Source organism: Capronia epimyces (genome assembly GCF_000585565.1).
Source record: "Capronia epimyces CBS 606.96 chromosome Unknown aczIQ-supercont1.6, whole genome shotgun sequence".
In the NCBI taxonomy this organism is placed as follows: domain Eukaryota; kingdom Fungi; phylum Ascomycota; class Eurotiomycetes; order Chaetothyriales; family Herpotrichiellaceae; genus Capronia; species Capronia epimyces.
In genome coordinates, this window is record NW_006912909.1 from 702,484 (window position 1) to 723,453 (window position 20,970).

General features: G+C 52.8%; 5 protein-coding genes across 5 annotated transcripts; 2 read left to right on the forward strand and 3 right to left on the reverse strand.

Annotated features, from left to right (window-relative positions):
• Positions 1–670: 670 nt before the first annotated feature.
• On the reverse strand, positions 671–6,271 carry A1O3_07130 (fatty acid synthase subunit alpha; the record flags this gene model as incomplete). The annotated part of the gene is made up of 1 exon (XM_007737242.1): positions 671–6,271. The coding sequence occupies one exon, from the start codon at positions 6,269–6,271 to the stop codon at positions 671–673; it is 5,601 nt and encodes a 1,866-aa protein (XP_007735432.1).
• Positions 6,272–7,697: 1,426 nt separating this feature from the next.
• Positions 7,698–13,967, forward strand: A1O3_07131 (uncharacterized protein; the record flags this gene model as incomplete). Its single annotated transcript, XM_007737243.1, has 1 exon — positions 7,698–13,967. One exon carries the CDS (start codon positions 7,698–7,700, stop codon positions 13,965–13,967), a length of 6,270 nt encoding a protein of 2,089 aa, XP_007735433.1.
• Positions 13,968–15,246: 1,279 nt separating this feature from the next.
• A1O3_07132 (uncharacterized protein) lies at positions 15,247–17,500 on the forward strand (the record flags this gene model as incomplete). The annotated part of the gene is made up of 2 exons (XM_007737244.1): positions 15,247–15,274; positions 15,321–17,500. The coding sequence occupies 2 exons, from the start codon at positions 15,247–15,249 to the stop codon at positions 17,498–17,500; spliced, it is 2,208 nt and encodes a 735-aa protein (XP_007735434.1).
• A 283-nt stretch (positions 17,501–17,783) lies between these two features.
• A1O3_07133 (uncharacterized protein) lies at positions 17,784–19,037 on the reverse strand (the record flags this gene model as incomplete). Its single annotated transcript, XM_007737245.1, has 1 exon — positions 17,784–19,037. One exon carries the CDS (start codon positions 19,035–19,037, stop codon positions 17,784–17,786), a length of 1,254 nt encoding a protein of 417 aa, XP_007735435.1.
• Positions 19,038–19,778: 741 nt separating this feature from the next.
• A1O3_07134 (uncharacterized protein) lies at positions 19,779–20,378 on the reverse strand (the record flags this gene model as incomplete). The annotated part of the gene is made up of 1 exon (XM_007737246.1): positions 19,779–20,378. The coding sequence occupies one exon, from the start codon at positions 20,376–20,378 to the stop codon at positions 19,779–19,781; it is 600 nt and encodes a 199-aa protein (XP_007735436.1).
• Positions 20,379–20,970: the final 592 nt, after the last annotated feature.

The following is a 20,970-nucleotide window of genomic DNA, read 5'->3' on the forward strand; positions in this document are numbered from 1 at the left end:
AAAGATGGAAAAATCACGAGGAAGAAGAAGCAATAGACTGACCTAGGAACAGATTTAGATGGCTATGTGCTTCAGTGTATTTCAAGTTGGTGCACTGCGACATCAAACTTCCAGGCTCCAGCAAGGCCAACAAGGCACAACTTGGGTTGGTTACCCAGCAACTGGCGCAGTGCGGGGCAACTAACTCCAGCAGTCACGTGCTGCGAGCGCTATCACGTGCCGTAGGCGCAGGCAAGATATCCCGTGACCACGATTTGGGGTGAAAGACTGCCGCTCCAACATCTTGCTTTCGATGTGATAAAGCACCTGTCGAACAGTCCAGATCAAGTCACTGGCTGCATGGTGTCACTCGAGAGACAGGCCGTCAGCAAGCAACAGCGCCTGGAGGACTTTGGGAGTTCAGTCAGTTATGCGATCAACATCGAAATGGAGAAATGGTGTAACAGCTCTATTGGGTCTTCCGTGCGGTCTGCGTGTAGAAAGGCCAAAGTTATGATAGAATCTCTCGTTTTAACCAGATACCAGGGCGCCGCCGATTCCCTTGCTTGTAATCCATTACATTAAGTACAAGGAAACGCTTCCATCCGCATCGAGGTATGTCCCGCCAGTTAGGGAGGTTCCGCCAGACCGTTCAAATTAAATCAGACATGTCCAAACACCGTCACAATAATTAAAAGGCGGACACAGCAACGGCGATGGCCTGGCTGTCGCTATGGCTGATGCTCACATTGACGTTCTTCACGCCAACCGACTTTGCGGCCTCGAGGGCAGCTCCATGAAGGGCAACTTGGGGTGCTCCGTTCTCGTCGTTCAGAATCTCAATGTCGTGAAGTGGAGCTCCAGCCCCTTTACTGCAAACCCCCAACGACTTGAACACAGCTTCTTTGGCACTCCATCGTCCGGCGTATGAAGCCTGAGGAGAGGGGGCCTTGTCGCAGTAAGCTCGCTCCTTTTCGGTGAAGTTTCTCTCGACAAAGGTCTCGTTGTCAATATTGATGGCTCGGATGTCTTCAACATCCACGCCCACCTTGGAGCCTTCAGTCGCGCTTGCCTTGGCCAGAGACTCAAGTAGAACCTTCGTCTCCAAAACTTTGGGGCTTGAAGACGACTTGGGGGGCGCAGCGGGGAAGACAAGCTCGCCAGATTTCTTGTCTGCAGTAACCCGCTGTTCGGGGTTCAGGAACACCTGCTGCATCATCTCATCTGGATAAGGTGCCTTGGACTTTGCCACAAACAGGGTGTTGTTGATCATGCCGTTGTGGAAGTATCTATAAGCCTTCTTCTGTCGGGCCTCAACCTTCGCCTTATATCTCGCAAATTCGGCTTCTTCTAAAGTGGCAAAGAGATATTTCGGGTGGATGCCGATCGCCTGGGCACCCTTTTGACCGAAACCGAATGAGGTGACGGAGAAGGCTTTGATGCCGTCAGTCTGCAACGTCCGGTTTGGATAGACAATGTAGTCAAACTTCTCCATGACTTGATCCACGTTGTCAGCATTTCGGTTGCCCGGAACAAGACCGCTGTTCAGGACTTGCAAGCAGCCATTGAACATCCAAGCTCCAGCAGCACCCTTGGGATGACCGGTCAAGTACTTCTGGAAAATGCCGAGCAGGGCATTGCCCTTCTTGCGGCCCAAATGCTTCATTTGTTGACAAATGACCTCGGACTCGTTCTTGTCATTGGCCACCGTCGAGGTACCGTGGAAAGATGCAACATCGAGATCATCGATCGTCAGACCCCAGGTGGCCAAAGCACCACGCAGGGGAGCAATAGTAGAATCTTGTTTCCAGAAGTTGTTGCCCAGGCTGAACTGGGCCTCCTTTTCTTGTCGGATGGCTTCACGCTCGATGTGGGCAGCACGCTCTTCCATGTACTCGGTTTCGTTGAAGCCAAAGCCAGCCTGAGCCTTCATAGCAGCAACCTCCTCGTGAAGGTACAAGAGCTCAGATTCGTGCCAGTTTTTGATGGCCCGTCTTCGAAGGTCAAGTTGCCTCCGTCGGTAGTTGATATCGAGCATAGGCGAAGGGTATTTGCCAGGATTTTCACGGGCTGTAGTCAACACACCCTGCCCAGGAGCTGGCACGGAACGGCCGATCTTGTCGGTGGCGGTGGTGGTCAGGCCGATGATGCCGTATATGGGAGTTCCCATGTCGAGAGCCAGTCGGGCAGACATGATGACTTGCATACCGCAGCCTTGGGACTCCATGAAACCGTTTCGAGTTGTGGTTGTGGGGCGAGACATCTCCCCAGGGGTACGGCCGTGGGCAAACTCATCATCCGCATTGCTGGTGGCTTTCATGTTGGCAAATTCATATGAGCCTTCCTCTTGGAAGTCATCGAACCCCCCGACCAGACAAACTCGTGCCTTCCCCTCAACAATAGTCTCATAACCAATATCGATAGACTCGACTGCGGTAGCGCAAGCGCCGACAGGTGTCTTGATCGGACCCGTCGAAGACAGGAGCAACATGTTGACCCACGCAGACATGGTGTTGATGAACGACTCTTGCAAAATATCCTTCTGAACAGGCTTATCCATGAATCGATCCTTGTACATGCCACGAAGAGCGGTGGTGCCACCAATACCAGAACCGACACAGTTACCCACTTCTGAAAGGTGGACATACTTGTAGAATTCGTATGGATCAGTGATGCCAGCCGAAAGGAGAGCCTCAACTGTGCACACAAGAACGAAGAGTGTGACCTGGTCGACCTGCGAAATGATGTCGTCCGGAATGCCGTATGTCTTCGCGTTCCAGCCAGTAGGGATTTGACCGGCAACAAGACGGTCAAATCTGAGAGCCTTGGGAACGAGCAGGGTAGCCCCCTTCTTTAGGCGAACACTGTACTCTCCTGATTCCAGCTCAAATATCTCAACCTTATCGCCGTGTTGTCGCTTGAACTCTTCGGCATTCTCTTTGGAGGCTTCAAATTGGTCTAGGTCCTCCTCGATTTGTACCTCCTGTAGGAGCTGCTTCTTCGCGGGATCGTATCCATTGAACAACTCTGGTTCAATCAACCGGATACCGGAATGCTCAAGGATGTGCTTCTCGTATTTTGCTTTGACATCCTTGTCGTCGACAGGCTCGTTGGTCTTTCCGTCAACCCAGCCGGAGTACGACTTGCCCTTGAGAGGCCCGTTGTGATTCTTGATGAGCCCCATAATCCATGCCATCTCAACGCAGCCTTCCAGCGAGAACTCACCATACGCCTCCATCTCCCAACGGGTGTGGGAATTACCCCATGGACCAATTTCAGCGAAACCGGTAACCACCACGACCTTGTCGAGATCGACCATGCCCTTGAGTTTCGAGTTGAGTGGCTGAATATCCGCCTCCCACTTGGGAAGCTCAGGGAATGGGACCTTGATATTTGCCCTCGGTTCGATAGTGACCTTCTTGTAGAGAGCTTCACTGTCTTCACCGTTGACGACTTTATTCTCCAGTGCCGTCTCTTTGGTGACGGCTTGTCGAATAGCGCTTGTCTCCATGATCTCAGCACGCAGCTTAGTCATGAGGTCTTTCAGGTCTGGCAAGAATTGCAAGCCACCGTTAAGATCAGCAAAGACCGGTTCAGTCTGGCACAAGTCAACAATCGCCGGAGACATGAGGCCGAGCAAATTGAAAGCCATCTCTTGCTGGGAGAAAGTCCGAACTCCATATTTCTCGACTCCATCGGCGACGATGTTGTTGCCGCTCATCAGGCCAGTTCCACGAGTCCAGCCAATGACTGCACCACAAATTGTGAGGTAGTCGCCCCAGCTCTCGGAATGCCAACGATTGAATAGAGTCTCTAAAGCCAGCTTAGATTCAGAGTAGAGGCCATCATTCCCGAAGGTGCCGTGGTTGGGTGACAGAGGCAGCATTACTTGTGCGGGTCGAGTGTTATATCCATTTTCAAACTTCTTGGCTTTGACAGAGCCCAGAAGGCGGATGAGGTTGGTCAGCATGATGCGGTGCGCAAGCTCCGACTTGGAATCAATGCTATCAATTTCGCGGCCATTCTCAGGGATGGCGGCAAAAGGGATAATGTAATCCAGATCCCAACCGAGGCCCTTTTTGGTGTCGTAAATATAGTCGATGAGGGCCTCGACATCCTGCTTGCTGCCCTGGTTAAATGGAACAACCACGAGCTGAGATCCTCGGCCGCCATAGCGAGCATACATGGATTGATAGTACTCGGTGACTCCTCGGGAATAGCGGCTAGTGGTGACCACAACTTTGGCACCGCCACTGATGAGTCCTTGCAAGACCTCAGCACCGATTGAACCCGCGCCCGCGCCAGTCATGAGAGCCATCTTGCCTTGAAAACTGAGGCCAGATCGAGCAGCGTTCTCCAGGCATTCAAGATAGACCCCGGTGAGCTTCTTGCTGTATTCCCAGCCATGCGGGTCCTTCTTTTTGAGGTGGAGGAAGGGAATTGTCTCGGTCTTGCCTTGCTTGATAGTCCCGTTCACTGTTGCTCGACTGAAAGAGCCATTTCGGCCGGGTTTCTTCACATCGCCATTTTCTTGCGGCATGATTTGAGACTCGTTCATAGCTAGAGCGCGGATCACATCCTTGTACAGAGTGTTGAATTGCAATTGAGCCGTCTTTGAAAGCTTGTGTTGTTTCCGAATCAGCTTGTACACTTGACGAAGGTCATTCTGCACCTTCGTGCGGTTGCTGTATTCGGTGATTTTTCCACCATCTGCCATCTCACGAACGTAGTGCTCAAGTTTGCGGGCACTCTGCCGCGGCACTTCTTTGTAATCAAGGTTGCCGCGGGCGTCGATGGTTGTTTGCGGACCTGTGGGAAGAGACACATCTTTGTAGACGGGTGCTTCGTTGAGGACGTCTTTGCAATTCTCAATGAGTTGTTCCCCTAGCTCTTTAGCCAACTGGTAGGTTTCGCCTCGTTCAGTAGGACAGTTGTCGATATGGTATTGCATGTACTCGATCAAAGTGGGGTTCGATCGGTTCATGATACGAATGCACTGACTGACGATTTCTCGGTCAACGACCTTCAGGCGGCCAAAGATAATGTCGTAGTACATGCTCAAAGCATCCTGGCGAGCCCAATTCCACGAAGAATCATAGATTCTGGCCTTCAAAGAGCTGAAGGAAGGCTCGATACCGGAGGCATAGACTTCTCCGTGTTCCGTGTTCCACAAATCGAGCTGAGCCTGGAGAGCCTTGTTGGTGTCCTGAGAGACAATGAATGCCTTGTCTCCAGAACGAAGATCCATCTTGAGATAGCGAGCATACAATTCGAGTTGCTGCTTGAAAAGAGTCCTCTGGTCCTTCGTGAGCGCGTCGAGGGCGGCAGGATCCATCATCATGCCTGCACCTGCTGCACCAGCAGCGGCACCGCCAGCTGATGCAGATGACAGGCTGACTCCTGCTGTTGAGGCATATTTCTGAGCGACATCAGCAAGATAAGTTTTTGCGTCAGTCTCGGAGCCAAGACGAGACGGTGGTTCCATGGTGAGAGCGAGCAGAAGAACACCATCCTGCCTACCAGGACCAAGACCAAAAGTGTTCTCCAGGTGTTTTCTAACAGCTGTGATGTTGAAACCACCGGGCATTTTGGAAGAAACCAAACGGGCAATTAGCGATTGTGATTGCTTGCCTAGTTGGCCATTGAACGTAGACTGCATTGAAGCACCCAGTTCATCGAGAGGAGTATCTTCCGGCTTCTCAGGGGTGGAGCCAAATTCTTTGCCCAAGTCACCAAGAATCTCATTTTGCAGTGTCGACTTCCCGCCAACGAGATCTTTGATGGCTTTGCTCAGCGGGATGTCTGTCAAAGATTTCTTGAGTTTCTGAGCAATCAAAGCTCGCACAATATCGACAGCGCCGACTGGCGCATCGGGAACAGCTGCAGCAGGACCAGCGCTAGCTGCAGGCTGAGGAGCAGCCGCGGCCGGAACTGCAGCTGCTGGCGCTGGAGTAGAGGGTGCTAGAGCAGCGGAGGACGACGAGGGGGCGGCAGCAGGTTCCTCTTCGACGGGGTCAACATCATAGTAGATCTCTTTTAAATCTTTGTTGTAGGCCAAAACTTGTCTTTGCACCGAAGTAGCTGCGTCGTAGGCTTCATATTTGGACGCCAACGTCCTCTTTGCCATTCCCCCAAGTGTATCTGCTGGGCCAATTTCAACAATCCGCTCTGTTCGATTCTTCTCAAGAATAACATCTTGAGTCTCGATCCACCGCACTGGTGACGCAAATTGATATGCCAGCAGCTCAACAAGGAGCGTGTGGGCGAGCTCCTGCTCGACTTCGGGACGCATTATGACGGGATGCGGTCGTGGCGAGGAGGTATGTCTGGATTGTGCCGCAACGTAAAGGAGCTATGGAAATGTTCGTATTAAGGTCTGGTGCCGGTGCTGGATGAAGTGAATCAGAGCAGGGCAAGAGACAAGAGGCTGCACGGGTGTAGGAGGAGAGGGAGCCGTGCGAGCTAAATAACTGAAACAGTCGAGGCTGGTGATTGAGGGAAACTGAGAGAGAGGATAGTAGGACTGAGAGAGGACCAGTTGATCGAGTGGTGAACGGATTTCAAAGAGATAGTAATCAGTAACCCTGCAGGCCGCCTCTGCTCTTGACGGTTCGGACAAGAGGGTTGGGTTTGAGGATCTGGTGGACTATTGAAGGAGTTGGTTGGGATTGTAGCAAGGGAAAATTCACCAGCACCGGCGTCAGTCTGCTTGCAAGAACCCCAGTCAGCAGTTTGGGCTAGTCGTAGTACGGCTCCGAGCGCAGGTAGGACTATTAGGCGAGGGTTTCTTACAGGGTCCGATTATGATCTGTTCCCCCAGCCGTTGGCTGGTTGGAAGCTCAATGAAGGTTGAGAAAAAGAGTGGAGTGCAGTGTCTGGCCACCCAGCGGCCGCCCCGCCAATTTTTGGGAGGTGGTACGCAGTAATTACACCGGTACCTAACAGTCAACCCCCGAAGCTTCTCCTCCTTAGGCACCTCCTACGCAATGCGGCAAGAGATGTTCATTCAGAATGACTTCAATACGTCGTATAGGAATCAGACATACGAGATACGATAGACTCAACCCGTCTACCTAGTCTATCTTGCATTCACTGCTGCCTGGAATATGATCCGTGTTCTGATTAGTATGCAATCAAAATATCGTCAAGGGACAGACTGTCCGTTTTTTTTCCCTTGCAGTTGGGAGAAATGGTGACGATTATGGGCCTTGTCCCTGCAGCAGCGCCCGCCCACCAGATTTTAGCCTACTCCCCGCCGTCTTTATGAGCTCTGTGATTGGCGGATGCCTCTGTCCAGCGGTGCCGGAAAAACCTCGTCGCCGTTCTCAACCATCTCAGCCTGCGGCGCATAATTCTCATAGTACCTGCTATACTACGCTACAAGGCCTCGCCCAATCCATCCAATATTCAAGGAACGACATACAGAGTACACATTCCGTCTCAACTTCCGTTGCTCCAGCGGGTGTGTTACTATCCTCAATAACTAATCACCTCTGTCAGCGTCATCCTTCATCACTCTTCCTTCGACCTCATTTATCTTCCTCCACGCCTCCCAGTCGTCTGACCTCTTCCCTCCAGCTCTGTATAGCAACAGCTTTTCGTCGGCCGAGAGCTTCTTCATTCATTTCCTGCACCTACCCCTCAAGTGGCATTAGCTTGCTCACTTCGACAATCTAGACAAATCCTTTCTCGGCAGTCCTCCGCATACGATTCGCAACATGTACTCGGGCGGTGCGACAGGCACGCACACTCCTCGATCTTCCCAAAACCTGCGACCTCTGAGTCTGACCCATGGCTCCCTCGAATACTCCTTTCTGATTCCGACTGCCCTCCATTTCCAGGCCTCACAGCTCCAAGACGCTTTCAAAGCCTCCCTACCCGAACCTACAGACGAATTAGCCCAAGATGACGAGCCATCGTCAAATGCAGAGCTTGTCGCTCGTTTCATTGGCTTCATTGCCGCTGAAATCGATGAGGACGAGGAAGCTTCTGGCTTTGTCGAAGCGTTGAAAGTCGTCTTGAACGAGTTTGAAAGATCTTTTATGCACGCCAATGATGTCCATGCTCTGGCTGCAACTCTCCCAGGGATTACGGCAAAGAAGTTGGAAGTGGTCAAATGCTACTATGCCGGCCGGGCAGCAGTTGCGAGACCCATCAAACCACACGAATCAGCTCTTTTCAGAGCTGCAGACGATGAGGAGGCTAGCATCTACACAGTTTTCGGCGGCCAAGGCAACATCGAAGAATATTTTGATGAGCTCCGAGAAGTTTTCACTACATACCCTTCTTTCACCAAAGACTTGATCGAGTCTTCGGCAGAGCTACTGCAAAATCTGGCCAGAAGCCCAAAGGCGGACAAATTTTATTCCAAAGGCCTAGATATCCTCCGCTGGTTGGAAGACCGGGAAACTCAGCCAGACACTGATTATTTGGTTTCTGCGCCCGTCAGCTTGCCTTTGATCGGTTTGGTTCAACTCGCCCATTACCAAGTCACCTGTAAAGTCCTCGGCAAGACCCCTAGAGAGGTCAATGAACATTTCAATGGAACCACCGGCCACTCGCAAGGCGTGGTCACTGCCGCCGCCATTGCTACTGCGACGTCGTGGGACAGTTTTGCAAAAATCGCACGAGACGCAATCACAATGTTGTTCTGGATAGGCATGAGGAGCCAACAGGCATATCCTCGTACAAGCATCGCGCCGTCCATCTTGCAGGATTCGCTCGAGGCCGGAGAAGGTGTTCCTACACCTATGCTGTCTGTGCGAGATCTATCTCTAAAACAGCTCCAGGAGCACATTGATGCTACCAACGAACACCTGCCCACTGATCGCCACATTGCCGTCTCCTTGATCAACAGCGCTCGCAACTTTGTGGTCACTGGAGCTCCTATATCTCTCCATGGGTTGAACCTCCGGTTGCGTAAGGTCAAGGCTCCCACCGGGTTGGACCAAAATCGCATACCTTATACGGAGCGCAAAGTACGCTTTGTCAATCGATTCTTGCCAATCACGTCTCCTTTCCACAGCCCTCTTCTAAGTGAAGCCTCCAAGAACATTAAGGAAGATCTCAGCGACATCAAGATTCCCGCGTCTCGGTTAACGATACCGGTGTTCGACACGAATACCGGCGAGGACCTCCGCGCCCAACATGATCAAGACATCGTTCCAGCTCTTGTTCGTATGATCACCCAAGACCCAGTTCACTGGGAACAGGCTACTGTGTTTGAAGGCGCCACGCATATTATCGACTTTGGACCAGGAGGAATCTCTGGTCTTGGAGTCCTCACCAACCGCAACAAAGATGGCACCGGCGTCCGCGTCATTCTGGCAGGTGCGATGGATGGCACCAACGCTGAAGTTGGGTACAAGCCGGAGCTCTTCGACCGAGATGAGGAACATGCAGTCAAGTACGCGACCAACTGGGTCAAAGAGCATGGCCCTAAACTAGTCAAGACCTCGGTTGGCCAGACATATGTCGATACAAAGATGTCACGCTTACTCGGTGTTCCGCCATTGATGGTTGCCGGTATGACTCCCACCACCGTGCCTTGGGATTTTGTTGCTGCAACCATGAACGCGGGTTATCACATCGAATTGGCGGGTGGTGGCTACTACAATGCCGAAAGCATGACTGAGGCCCTGACGCAAATCGAAAAGACCATCCCTCCAGGACGCGGTATCACTGTCAATTTGATCTATGTTAATCCTCGTGCCATGGGCTGGCAGATCCCTCTGCTGGGCCAGCTCCGCGCGGATGGCGTTCCTATTGAGGGCTTGACTATTGGTGCCGGTGTACCATCCATTGACGTCGCTCAGGAATACATCGACACCCTAGGGATCAAGCACATTGCCTTCAAGCCTGGTTCAATGGATGCAATCCAACAAGTGATCAACATCGCAAAGGCTAATCCATCATTCCCCGTCATTCTACAGTGGACTGGCGGTCGTGGTGGTGGTCATCACTCGTTTGAGGATTTCCATCAACCAATCCTCCAAATGTACGGACGTATCCGAAAATGCCAGAACATCATTCTAGTGGCGGGGAGCGGCTTTGGCGGCTCTGAGGATACTTATCCATATCTCACTGGTGTTTGGTCTCGCAGATTCGGATATCCCCCGATGCCATACGACGGTTGTCTCTTTGGCAGTCGACTGATGACTGCCAAGGAGTCTCATACTTCGACAAACGCTAAGAAAGCCATCGTCGAGGCCCCGGGCCTGGATGACGGCGAGTGGGAGAAGACCTACAAAGGACCTGCTGGCGGCGTCATCACTGTGCGATCTGAGATGGGCGAGCCAATCCACAAGCTGGCCACACGAGGTGTTAAATTCTGGGCCGAGATGGATCAGAAGATCTTTAGTTTGGACAAGAAGAAACGAGTTGCAGAGCTCAAGAAGCAGCGCGACTATATCATCAAGAAACTGAACGATGACTTCCAGAAGGTTTGGTTTGGCCGAAACTCGGCCGGCGAGACAGTTGACCTCGAAGACATGACTTACGCCGAAGTGGTTCGCCGCATGGTTGAGCTCATGTACGTCAAGCACCAATCACGGTGGATCGATGCCAGTCTTCGCAACCTTACTGTTGACTTTGTTCGCCGCGTCGAGGAGCGCTTTACTGTTGGCTCTGGTAAACCATCTCTTGTCCAAAGCTACGCCGAACTGGACAAGCCATTTGCAGTTGTTGAGAAAGTCCTAGCTGCTTACCCTGAGGCCGAGACCCAACTAATCAGCGCCCAAGATGTTCAGCATTTCTTGCTTCTCTGCCAGCGCCGTGGCCAGAAGCCTGTTCCGTTTGTCCCATCTTTGGACGAGAATTTTGAATTCTGGTTCAAAAAGGACTCACTATGGCAAGCTGAGGATCTGGACGCCGTGGTAGGCCAGGATGTCGGCAGAACTTGTATTTTACAGGGCCCCATGTCCGCCAAATATTCCACAAAGATTGACGAACCCGTCAAAGACATTTTGGATGGAATCCACAATGATCATATCAAGGGTCTGATTAGAGATGTTTACGGTGGCCGTGAGTCCGCTGTTCCAGTCGTCGAGTACTTTGGCGGCAAGATTATCACCTCGCCGGACAGCGTCGTCGAGCTTGATGGTGTTACTGTTATCCCAGACGGCTCTCGCATTACCTACAGACTGTCTCCTTCTCCATCGGCGACTCTGCCGGATGTTGATGCTTGGACTCAACTGCTGGCCGGCAAGACGTATTCATGGCGCCACGCTCTCTTCACCACCGACGTTTTCGTTCAGGGCGCGAGATATCAAAACAACCCTCTTAGGCGCATCTTGGCTCCTACCCGGGGCATGACCGTTGAGATCGCCCATCCTAAAGATCCTTCCAAGACTAGTATTGTTGTCAAGGAACCCAACCAATCGGGACAGACAGTCAAGACTCTTGACATTGGTTTAGTAGGAAAGAGCGAGATCTTGATCAACATGTGGGAAGAAAGGACTGCCGAGGGCGAGGCTGTTCCATTGCCCTTGAAATTGCGCTATCATCCGGAGACCGGCTATGCACCCATCCACGAAGTCATGGATGGTCGCAATGACCGGATCAAGGAATTTTATTACCGAATCTGGTTCGGTGAGAAGGATGTGCCGTTCGACATTCCGACCACCAACACCTTCGATGGTGGCAAAGCGACAGTCAACGCCCAGGACATTGCTGATTTCGTTCATGCCGTTGGCAACACAGCGGAGGCTTTTGTTGACCGCCCAGGCAAGGAGGTCTTTGCTCCTATGGACTTCGCCATTGTCGTGGGATGGAAGGCCATCACTAAGCCAATCTTCCCGCGGTCGATTGATGGAGACTTGCTCAAGCTCGTTCATCTGTCAAACGGCTTCCGCATGCTTCCTGGAGCTGAGCCGTTGAAGGTCGGTGATGAGCTTCACACTACCGCTCGAATCAACGCTGTCATCAACCAGGACGCTGGTAAGATGGTCGAGGTTTGCGGCACAATCACTCGTGGAAGCCAGCCTGTTATGGAAGTCACCAGCCAGTTCTTATATCGGGGGAGCTATACAGACTACGAGAACACATTCCAGCGCAAGGAGGAAACTCCCATGCAGGTCACTCTTGCTACAAGCAAGGACGTGTCTGTTCTCAGATCCAAGGAGTGGTTCCATCTTGACGAGCCCGATATTGACCTCCTGGGTCAGGTTTTGACTTTCCGTCTGTCGAGTTTGATTCGTTTCAAGAACAAGTCTGTCTTCCAAAGTGTTGAGACAGTTGGCCAGGTTCTTCTTGAGCTTCCAACGAAGGAAGTGATCCAAGTCGCTTCCGTGGAATATGACGCCGGTGTGTCCCATGGGAACCCGGTCGTCGATTACCTACAGCGACATGGCCAATCCATTGAACAGCCTGTCAACTTCGAGAATCCGATTCCGCTAAGTGGCAAGACGCCTCTGTCTTTGAAGGCTCCCGCATCCAACGAGACCTATGCTCGAGTGTCTGGCGACTACAATCCAATCCACGTTTCTCGCATTTTTGCCAGCTATGCCAACCTCCCTGGAACCATCACTCACGGCATGTACTCCAGTGCTGCGGTTCGAAGCTTAGTCGAGACATGGGCGGCTGAGAACAACATTGGTCGTGTCCGAAGCTACCACGTCTCTTTGGTTGGTATGGTCCTACCCAACGACGATTTGGAAGTGAAACTTGAACACGTGGGAATGATTGGTGGTCGCAAGATTATCAAGATCGAAACCAGCAACAAGGAGACTGGGGACAAGGTTCTCCTAGCAGAAGCTGAGGTTGAACAACCAGTCTCATCCTACGTATTCACCGGTCAAGGCTCCCAAGAACAAGGCATGGGTATGGATCTCTACGCTCGCAGTCCTGTGGCCAAAGAAGTCTGGGATCGTGCTGATCGTCACTTTTTGGATAATTACGGCCTCTCCATCATCAACATTGTTAAGAACAATCCGAAGGAACTTACCATTCACTTTGGCGGACCTCGTGGCAAGGCGATTCGCCAGAATTATATGGCCATGACGTTTGAAACCGTCAATGCCGATGGGTCTATCAAGTCTGAGAGGATCTTTAAGGAGATCAACGAGAACACCACCTCGTACACTTACCGATCACCTACCGGCCTTCTTTCGGCCACGCAGTTTACTCAGCCCGCTTTGACATTGATGGAAAAGGCCAGTTTCGAGGACATGCGCTCCAAGGGTCTCATTCAACGAGACAGCAGCTTTGCCGGCCACTCTCTGGGTGAATACTCTGCTTTGGCTTCCATTGCTGAAGTTATGCCTATTGAGAGTTTGGTGTCGGTTGTGTTCTACCGTGGATTGACCATGCAGGTGGCTGTGGAGCGTGATGAACAAGGCAGAAGCAACTACTCCATGTGCGCCGTCAATCCTAGCCGTATCTCTAAGACGTTCAACGAGCAAGCTCTCCAATACGTTGTGGAGAACATTGCCGAAAGTACTGGCTGGCTGATTGAGATTGTCAACTACAACGTGGCCAACATGCAGTACGTATGTGCAGGCGACCTTCGGGCTTTGGACTGCTTGACCAACGTGCTCAACGTCCTGAAATTGCAAAAGATCGACATACAAGCATTGATGCAACAGATGTCTTTGGACGATGTCAAGGCGCATTTGGTGGAGATTATCGGTGAATGCCGCAAGAAGACGGACGCCAAACCCCAGCCCATCGAGCTCGAAAGAGGCTTTGCGGTAATTCCCCTCAAGGGCATTGATGTGCCTTTCCACAGCACATTCTTGCGATCGGGTGTCAAGCCATTCCGGTCGTTCTTGTTGAAGAAGATCAACAAAACCAGCATCGATCCGGCCAAGTTGGTTGGCAAGTACATTCCCAACGTGACTGCCAAACCATTTGAGATTACCAAGGAATATTTCGAGGAGGTCTATCGCCTGACCAACTCACCCCGGCTGGCGAAGATCTTGGAGGACTGGGACAAATATGAAAACGCCAGCGAAACAGTGGCAAGTCGCCTGTCGTCTACGGTGGCATAATTTTGGGACGATGATCGATTGAGCGTGTACTTGCGTTGCTGAGATGTTTCTTTTGTCTGGTATCTTCAAAACACATGGAGCAGGTTGCAAAATGGCGTTGGCAATGGTGGACAGGTTGACGTACGCACCTTGTCTGATTAAACTAGACTTCCTTTTTCCTTCGATACACAAGATAGTGGCGAGGACGACAGTCCACTTATCGGGAGATCATGGATAATAGCGGCGGATTCACTACCTCCACATCTCTAATACCTAGCATGTTCTCTTCCTTGTGCTATGTAACTCTCTTCCGCCTACGCCATTCCCGACCAGGCTGAGTGTAGCGAACGTAAGATGAACTGCGGATCTCGAGGAAAGAGACAGAAGCCGAGGAAGATGAGCATGTGCGACATGTCAGGCGAGGTTGACAGCGGCCAGCATCGGGACCGGGGATAATGATGGACCAGGGTTCGAGGGTTCGAGGGTCCTTGGAATCGACATCGACAGGAAAAGCACAGAGGTATGGCTCCATACAGGACGGGGAGGAGACTCGATTGCGCCTAGGTCCAAGGCTTGAAGAAGCGCAGAGAAGGGGTAGAATGTTCGATAGAGTGTTCCTAGACCCGGGACCGGAGTAGTAGTATCTACGGAGTAGTAGTAGCGTCGTATCCTCCCGTTGGAGGAACCTGAACGTTGGCGGCAGTGGAAGCCGCCCCAAAGAAGCCTGACGGGGCAGCCCCTCAGCCTGCGGCAGAGTGTTGATAGAGGAGCCTCAAACAACCACTCTTCTTGCTCAGTCCCGGGGATGCCTACTCTCCTCACCGACCATCTCGACCCCTAGTCCATGCCCTCCGGCCCGCTAGCGCAGCTCAAGGCGTATCACTTCACTGTCTCATTGCCCAACCAACAAGTAGTCTGGTCTGCCTGCTTGCCTTTGATTTGGCTGTGCTACTGTTGCATGCAATGTCTGCCTGCTTGCCTTTGATTTGGCTGTGCTACTGTTGCATGCAATGTCTGCCCGATCCTCAGGCCCTCCTTGTGAGAGGCAATTGAGGAGTAGGGCTACCATGGCCAACGGACGCCTTTGGAGCCTCCCGTCGGACCTGGGGCTCGTCGACGCCATCAATGGTTTCCTCTCCGTCTCCACGAGGGCTGCTTTCCCATGTACAACTCATTCTTTCGTTTTGCAGTGACCGCATCTCTCCTAGTTGGACTTCTCTAACGGAGCATGTGCGTCCCTCCGTCCGGGTTGACCAGTGCAGCAGTCTCCCCAAGCACTTAGTATCAACATCAGGCTGAGATGGATATATCGTCGCTCGTACGGGCTGGTACGTGTGTCTTTCCCCAGCGACGGTCACCGTCTAACCTCTGTAGTGACCGCAGCTTTCGAAGATGCCTCGAGTCTGGTACAGCGCATCCGCGATCAGAGAAAGTCCGGGAGCACTACACGGCTTCCAGAAGAGCCTACCCGAGAGCTATTGGAATCTCTAGCCCTGGGGCCTGTCATTGTTCGCGGTCACTATGACCATGACTTGAAGCGCTTCGGAGAGCCATACGCATGTGGGGACATACAAGCTCGTGAACAGATGAAAGATGTCTTGATCAATCTCCAGATGACTCTCATCATCACTCTGCGGAGTGTGTATATGGACGAGATGGATCTCGACTTCAACACACTTCAAACAGCCTCGGACGATTGTCGTGTGAATGCCGGGGTCTGCCTTGGGCAGTTGTCTCAACGTCTTTCCGACGCCGTGAAAGCGCAGGCGTGCTATCCTCAAAACATGGCCTACTCCTCAAGCGCGAGCCTCATGCCACCAATGTCTCCGTCGCTCGGGTATTCTAGTAGTCGGAGCACACAATCGTCAGCAGCCTTTGCAGCTCCTCAGACGCCAGACACTGTCATGGAACAATTCGGCAATCTCGCTGTCTCGCCACCTGTGCATCCTCCATATATGGACCGAAAGATGTCCATGCGCTCGGGGGACTCCCAGGAGCGCCGTGAACGAACATCCTTGGCCCCCGCGGCTGCAGAGTTTCAAATCACCGTACCTCCTATTGGCGTCCACAAAATTGACGATCCGGATGCAATGAGCTTACGACGGAGGTCTTCCCAAGCACTTGCGTCCGATGACAACATTTTACTCCTCTTTCCCCAACCCGGTGGCCAGCCGATTGTGTCCTCCGCACCGTCTGGTAAAGAACCAGATCGGGGGTCCTTTGGGTCTTCAGGTAGAAGCAGCCAAGGGTACTTTTCTCCGGACGTCTCGCGAGCCTCAAGCGGTCACCGAAGTCAGAACTCGCGAGATCGATATGGCCCCGACGATTATGGTGAACATGAACAAACTCAGCGGTCCGATGGCAGACAATACAGCCATGGTACGATATATGACATGTACCAGCCTTCGAGTCCCGAGAAACAGCCTTCTTCCACTTCCTATTCAACACGAGCTCAAGCTGCTAACCACAGCTCCTTGGATTATGTTCGGTACTTACAAGAAAACAGCAGACCACCTCGGGCCCTACCGAGAACTGACTCCCTGACACCGTTCAAAAGAATAGATCATATCCACGAACATCTTCGCCACCCAGTTCGTTTAGCAAAGGATGCCCAGACATCGCGACAGTATGAAAGCAGCCCTTCTTTTTCTACTCCGATTCCAGTTGACTCACGTTATGAACTTCGCTCGTCTCCCTCGAACCCTACATCTCGGCCTCCATCTCATCATCAGTCGACTGGCTCAAGGCACCTTTCACCCACGGTTTTAAGTTCCTCCATAGGCGTCCCGTCCATAGACGCCCCGTCCGTACACACCGTTGCATCCTCGACCCCGTCCGTCAACTCTGCCATGGCTAGCGGACCGGTGATGCTGCCCACGGATAAAAACTTGATGGGTTTCTGTAAAGGAGCGTTTCGTCTTCAGGCCGGTCTCGAACGCAAAGCCTTTTCACTCGTCAATCGTCCAGCCGGATTGGCCAGCATGATTACGTCTTGGAAATGCGAGAAATGCAATTTCGAAGGGCCCGTCTATGAGTCGGTCGGGGTAGCTGAAGGAAAGAAGAAAGGCAAATCGCAGCGCTCGTTCGACCCCAAGGTCCGCACCTCCGAAGGCGGAGGCGTAAGGTATCGATGGGCCTTTCTAGCTAGATGTCACGTCGCCTTGAAAGCAATGGTCCCCACCAACACCGCACTTGGCAGAGAAGGCGGCTTTGGGAGCTACGGGTGTATCTTTTGCTGCGCCGAGGGTAGGAGTCGAGGCTGGTTGGACGCTGGCAACGCGCTCGCCAGTGGCGCCGCTTCGAGCAAAGGGTCAAGTGGGAGTGTCAGGTCAGGAAATACCGCGAACACCGCCATCAAGATAACCGACACTGGCACCCAAGTAACGACGCCGATCTTTGGGAACGTGGCGAGCTTCATGGACCATCTCGAGACTGTGCATCGTGGACAGGATGGCTGGCCTAACGCCGAGATGGTTGGGCGGTTTAGGGTTGTGCTGGGTCGAGTTGCTCCCGCTGAAGAGCATGATTGGGAGATCAACTTCGTCCCGTTTTGATCTGGGTACGCAGGTTTGAGTTTATTGCGGGTTGGGGAAGGGGAATGGCATCTGAATCGCGGTTGGGCTGAACTGTGCGTGGGTTGAAGATATAGGCGGCCATCGTAACAGGGACTCTCTTTGGATTTACACTGATGATCTGAGGCGGTTGGACAACTTGGATCCTAATTTAATAATATTGAAAAGATCCTTACTGGCGTGAAGATATGCAGTCCGTGTCCGGGAATCCGCGAACCGTGTCTTGCCCTTGCGGCACACACGAGCTGGGATGGAAACGGACAGCTCACTCGTCCATCTGCCACTGATACTTCAACTCTTCGGTCCTTGCATTGCGCGAGCGAGCCTGGAACCACTCCTTCTCGAAGCCGGTGCTTCGATCGACCCCGTCCCAGCGCCATCCTGGTAGTATGCCGTATCTGTTAGGCGGGGCGTGGCCTGCATAGACCTTTTTCTTGGTTCCGCCGCCGCTGCCGCCGCCACTGCGCGCCACTGTCTTCGCAGACCCGACATCTTTCCCAGTGACCTGGGACTCTACCTCTTTGTCCGAGTCCCCTTCAGCCTGCCTTTGGGCGAGATACGCCGCCATCGGGTCATCCCACCGACGCTGCTTGCGAAGCATATCGTTCATTTCATCGTCGTCGGCCCCGCGGGCCAGCGGCATGAACTTGGCCTCCTCCAGTTGCTGTTTGCGCAATTCCTTCTCGCGCCGCTGCACGTCGCCCATGGCGTCTTCGCGCGCTTTCCGCTCGGCTCGTAGTTTCTCTTGCTCCGCGGCCCGCGCCTCTGCGCGCTTCATGCTGATGTCGATCCGTCGGCCCGTGGCGTCGCGGTAGATTGTCTCCTGCTCCTGCTCATCTTCGGCGGGCGCTTTTTTGGAAGACTTGGATTTCCTGCGCCGCGCCAATTCCTGTTGTTCTTGCTCTTCCCGCTCCTTCTCTCGCGCCATCAGCGCAGCCGTGTCTGCGGCGGTTTGCAGTCCTGCACGCACACCGGACGCCATGAGCGCCGGAGTGGTTACATTGTCGTCGTCTCCGCCGGCATCGGCGCTGTCGACAATCGCAGGGGCGTCTTCGTCGCCGAGCTCGCGCCGGCGTACGCGCGCTTCTTGTTCTGCTTCGGCCAGAATCCGGTCTGCTTCTGCCGCTTCATCACTGCCGTCACCGTGTCCCCTACGTCTGTTGTTGGTAGCTTTGTCGTCCGCTGCAGCTGCCGCACTCGTTGTGTTCGCTGTTGCATTCGTCGGCTCAGATACTACTTTCCATCCACTCCCGCTCTTCTTTTTTCTAAACTCGGCAGACCTCACGCCTGTTTCGAACACAGGCACCTCGTTGGCATCGTCGCCATCGCCCCCAACTCCTCTGCGCAGGGACAAATCTTCGTCGTCGTCGGCAATGATCAGCCCGTCACCAAGCTTCGTCTTCTTCCGCCTTTTCTTCGGGCGTGTCGAGTCTGCAAAATCCGAGTCGGGATTCGAAGTGGAGGTCGAAGCAGTCAGGTAGTTCTTGGCGAGATAGGCGGCAAGATTGGACTTGGACATGTTTCACAGATCTGGAATGGTTGGGCTGTTGCCTTAGTTATGGTGTGGCCGCGGTCAGGTGAGACGGATGGATATCTCAGATTCACGCAGCATCTGTATTCGAACGATTTCTTGCAAGAGATGGTTTAAAATAGAGCGAGGCAGGAGGTCGATAACTCCTCATCGAGTACCATATGTAGGCAGTCACTTGGTGCTGGTCAAAATGCTTCTCAAAGTTTCGTCCGGAAGGAAACGTTTGTCACGTTTGCACTACGAAAATACCTTGGCAGTCGTCATTGTTGACAAGGCCGGGCAACGCGTCACATGCTACGATTCGGAACTGTGCAGTGTGCAGGCTGGCACGGCTGCATCATCAAGTCAATGAATGATATTGTGTTGTCGAATGTGGACAGCCACAACTGCATATTAGGTCACCTAGAACCGCCTGCGCTGTAGCAGATCTGATTCCTTAAAACGCCAGCAAAACACAAGGACACCCGTGATGCCAGTGGGGTCCACCTCTCCAAGGCCACTCATATCCTCAAGAAGCGCCGGTTCCCATGATCGTCTCTAATGGTCTCATGATCCACATTGTAGTGCCCGCTTCCCTAATGATTGCTTGGGTATCTTCATGAATAAAAGTAAGAAAAGCCTGCGGCAACAATACAGTCATATCACTGCGCGCGAAAGCAAGAGTATAGGAAAACCAGCCTATAAAAGAACTCATCCTTAGCAAGGCTTACACGAGAGTGTGGTCGGCAATCAGTTCAAATGAGAGTGGTCAATCATCTCAAAATCGAGCTCGTCCTCGTCGGTTGAGAATTCGGCCGTTTCCTTGCCATCGACGACGTCGTATTCGTTATTGACAAGCTTCTCGGTCTCTTTGTTCTCGAATCGTCGCACAGCTTGGTTGATTGCATGGCTCAGGATGTCGACGCCATTACGAGGGCCCGCTTGAGCGTCATAGCTGTACATGAAATCCGCATCTCTGGGGACAGGAGCAGTAGACGCGTCAAGGACGTCTTCTTCCTCAGAAGTGTCCGAGACGTTGGCCAGAGGCCCGTCGGTTGCATCCACGACTTCGTTGCGGAAAGCCTTGCGGGCGAGAGTCGCAGCTTGACCGCTCAGTTTGTTCTGCGTACTGTGTTTGTGTCGTGCTTCACCCCGCCCAACTCGTCGATCGGAGTCTCGACGGTTAGGCCGGCCAAGGCATTGGTGGCAGTCGCTGACGGGATACTCATGCTGATGGCAGTGTTGGGGATAAGCTTCTCTTGCCCCTCGTGCCCATTTGCTATTGTGGTTCTTCTCTCGTTGGAAAGGTTTGGCTGCGCTGCGGAGGTCGTTGGAAGAGTAGGTCGACATGGTGTATGGCGTCGAAGGTAGGTAGCACGACGTGAGAGGTGGTATCGTCTAGAAAGATATGGTAACGACGGAATCGGTAGGCCGCAAGAGCTGGCAGGGATGGAATGAGATGACGCGTTCGGTCAGAGCAGTGAGGTGGACAGCGAAGCACAAAGACAGGTTGATACTGAGGCAAGCGTGGCTGGTGTAAGTGGGTTGGGCCCAGACAAAGGGAAGACAACCAACTCAAAGAATCGGAAGAAGAGCAGATAAAGAGGGAGACAAGTGGGCGTAGCTCTATCAGTTGTATACCATGAATGACTCGGATGGAGTCACACGCGCAGGTAACAGAGGACACGAGGTTGATTGGGGCGAGATCAGTGTTATGGGTATCAGCGCTGTTAGCAGTGTGGAGAGGAGGAGATGATGATCGGGAGGCGCAGGAACTGGAGGGCCTGAGCAAATGGCACACGGGAAGAGACACGATGAGGATTGGCTCGATGGTTGAGTCACGCCGGCGGCATCACCCACGCTACGATGAAGTGTAGATAGCAGCTGGTGGGAGATAGGAACGCTGCGGGGAGGAGAGATTGAGACAACACGTAAGTCGTCT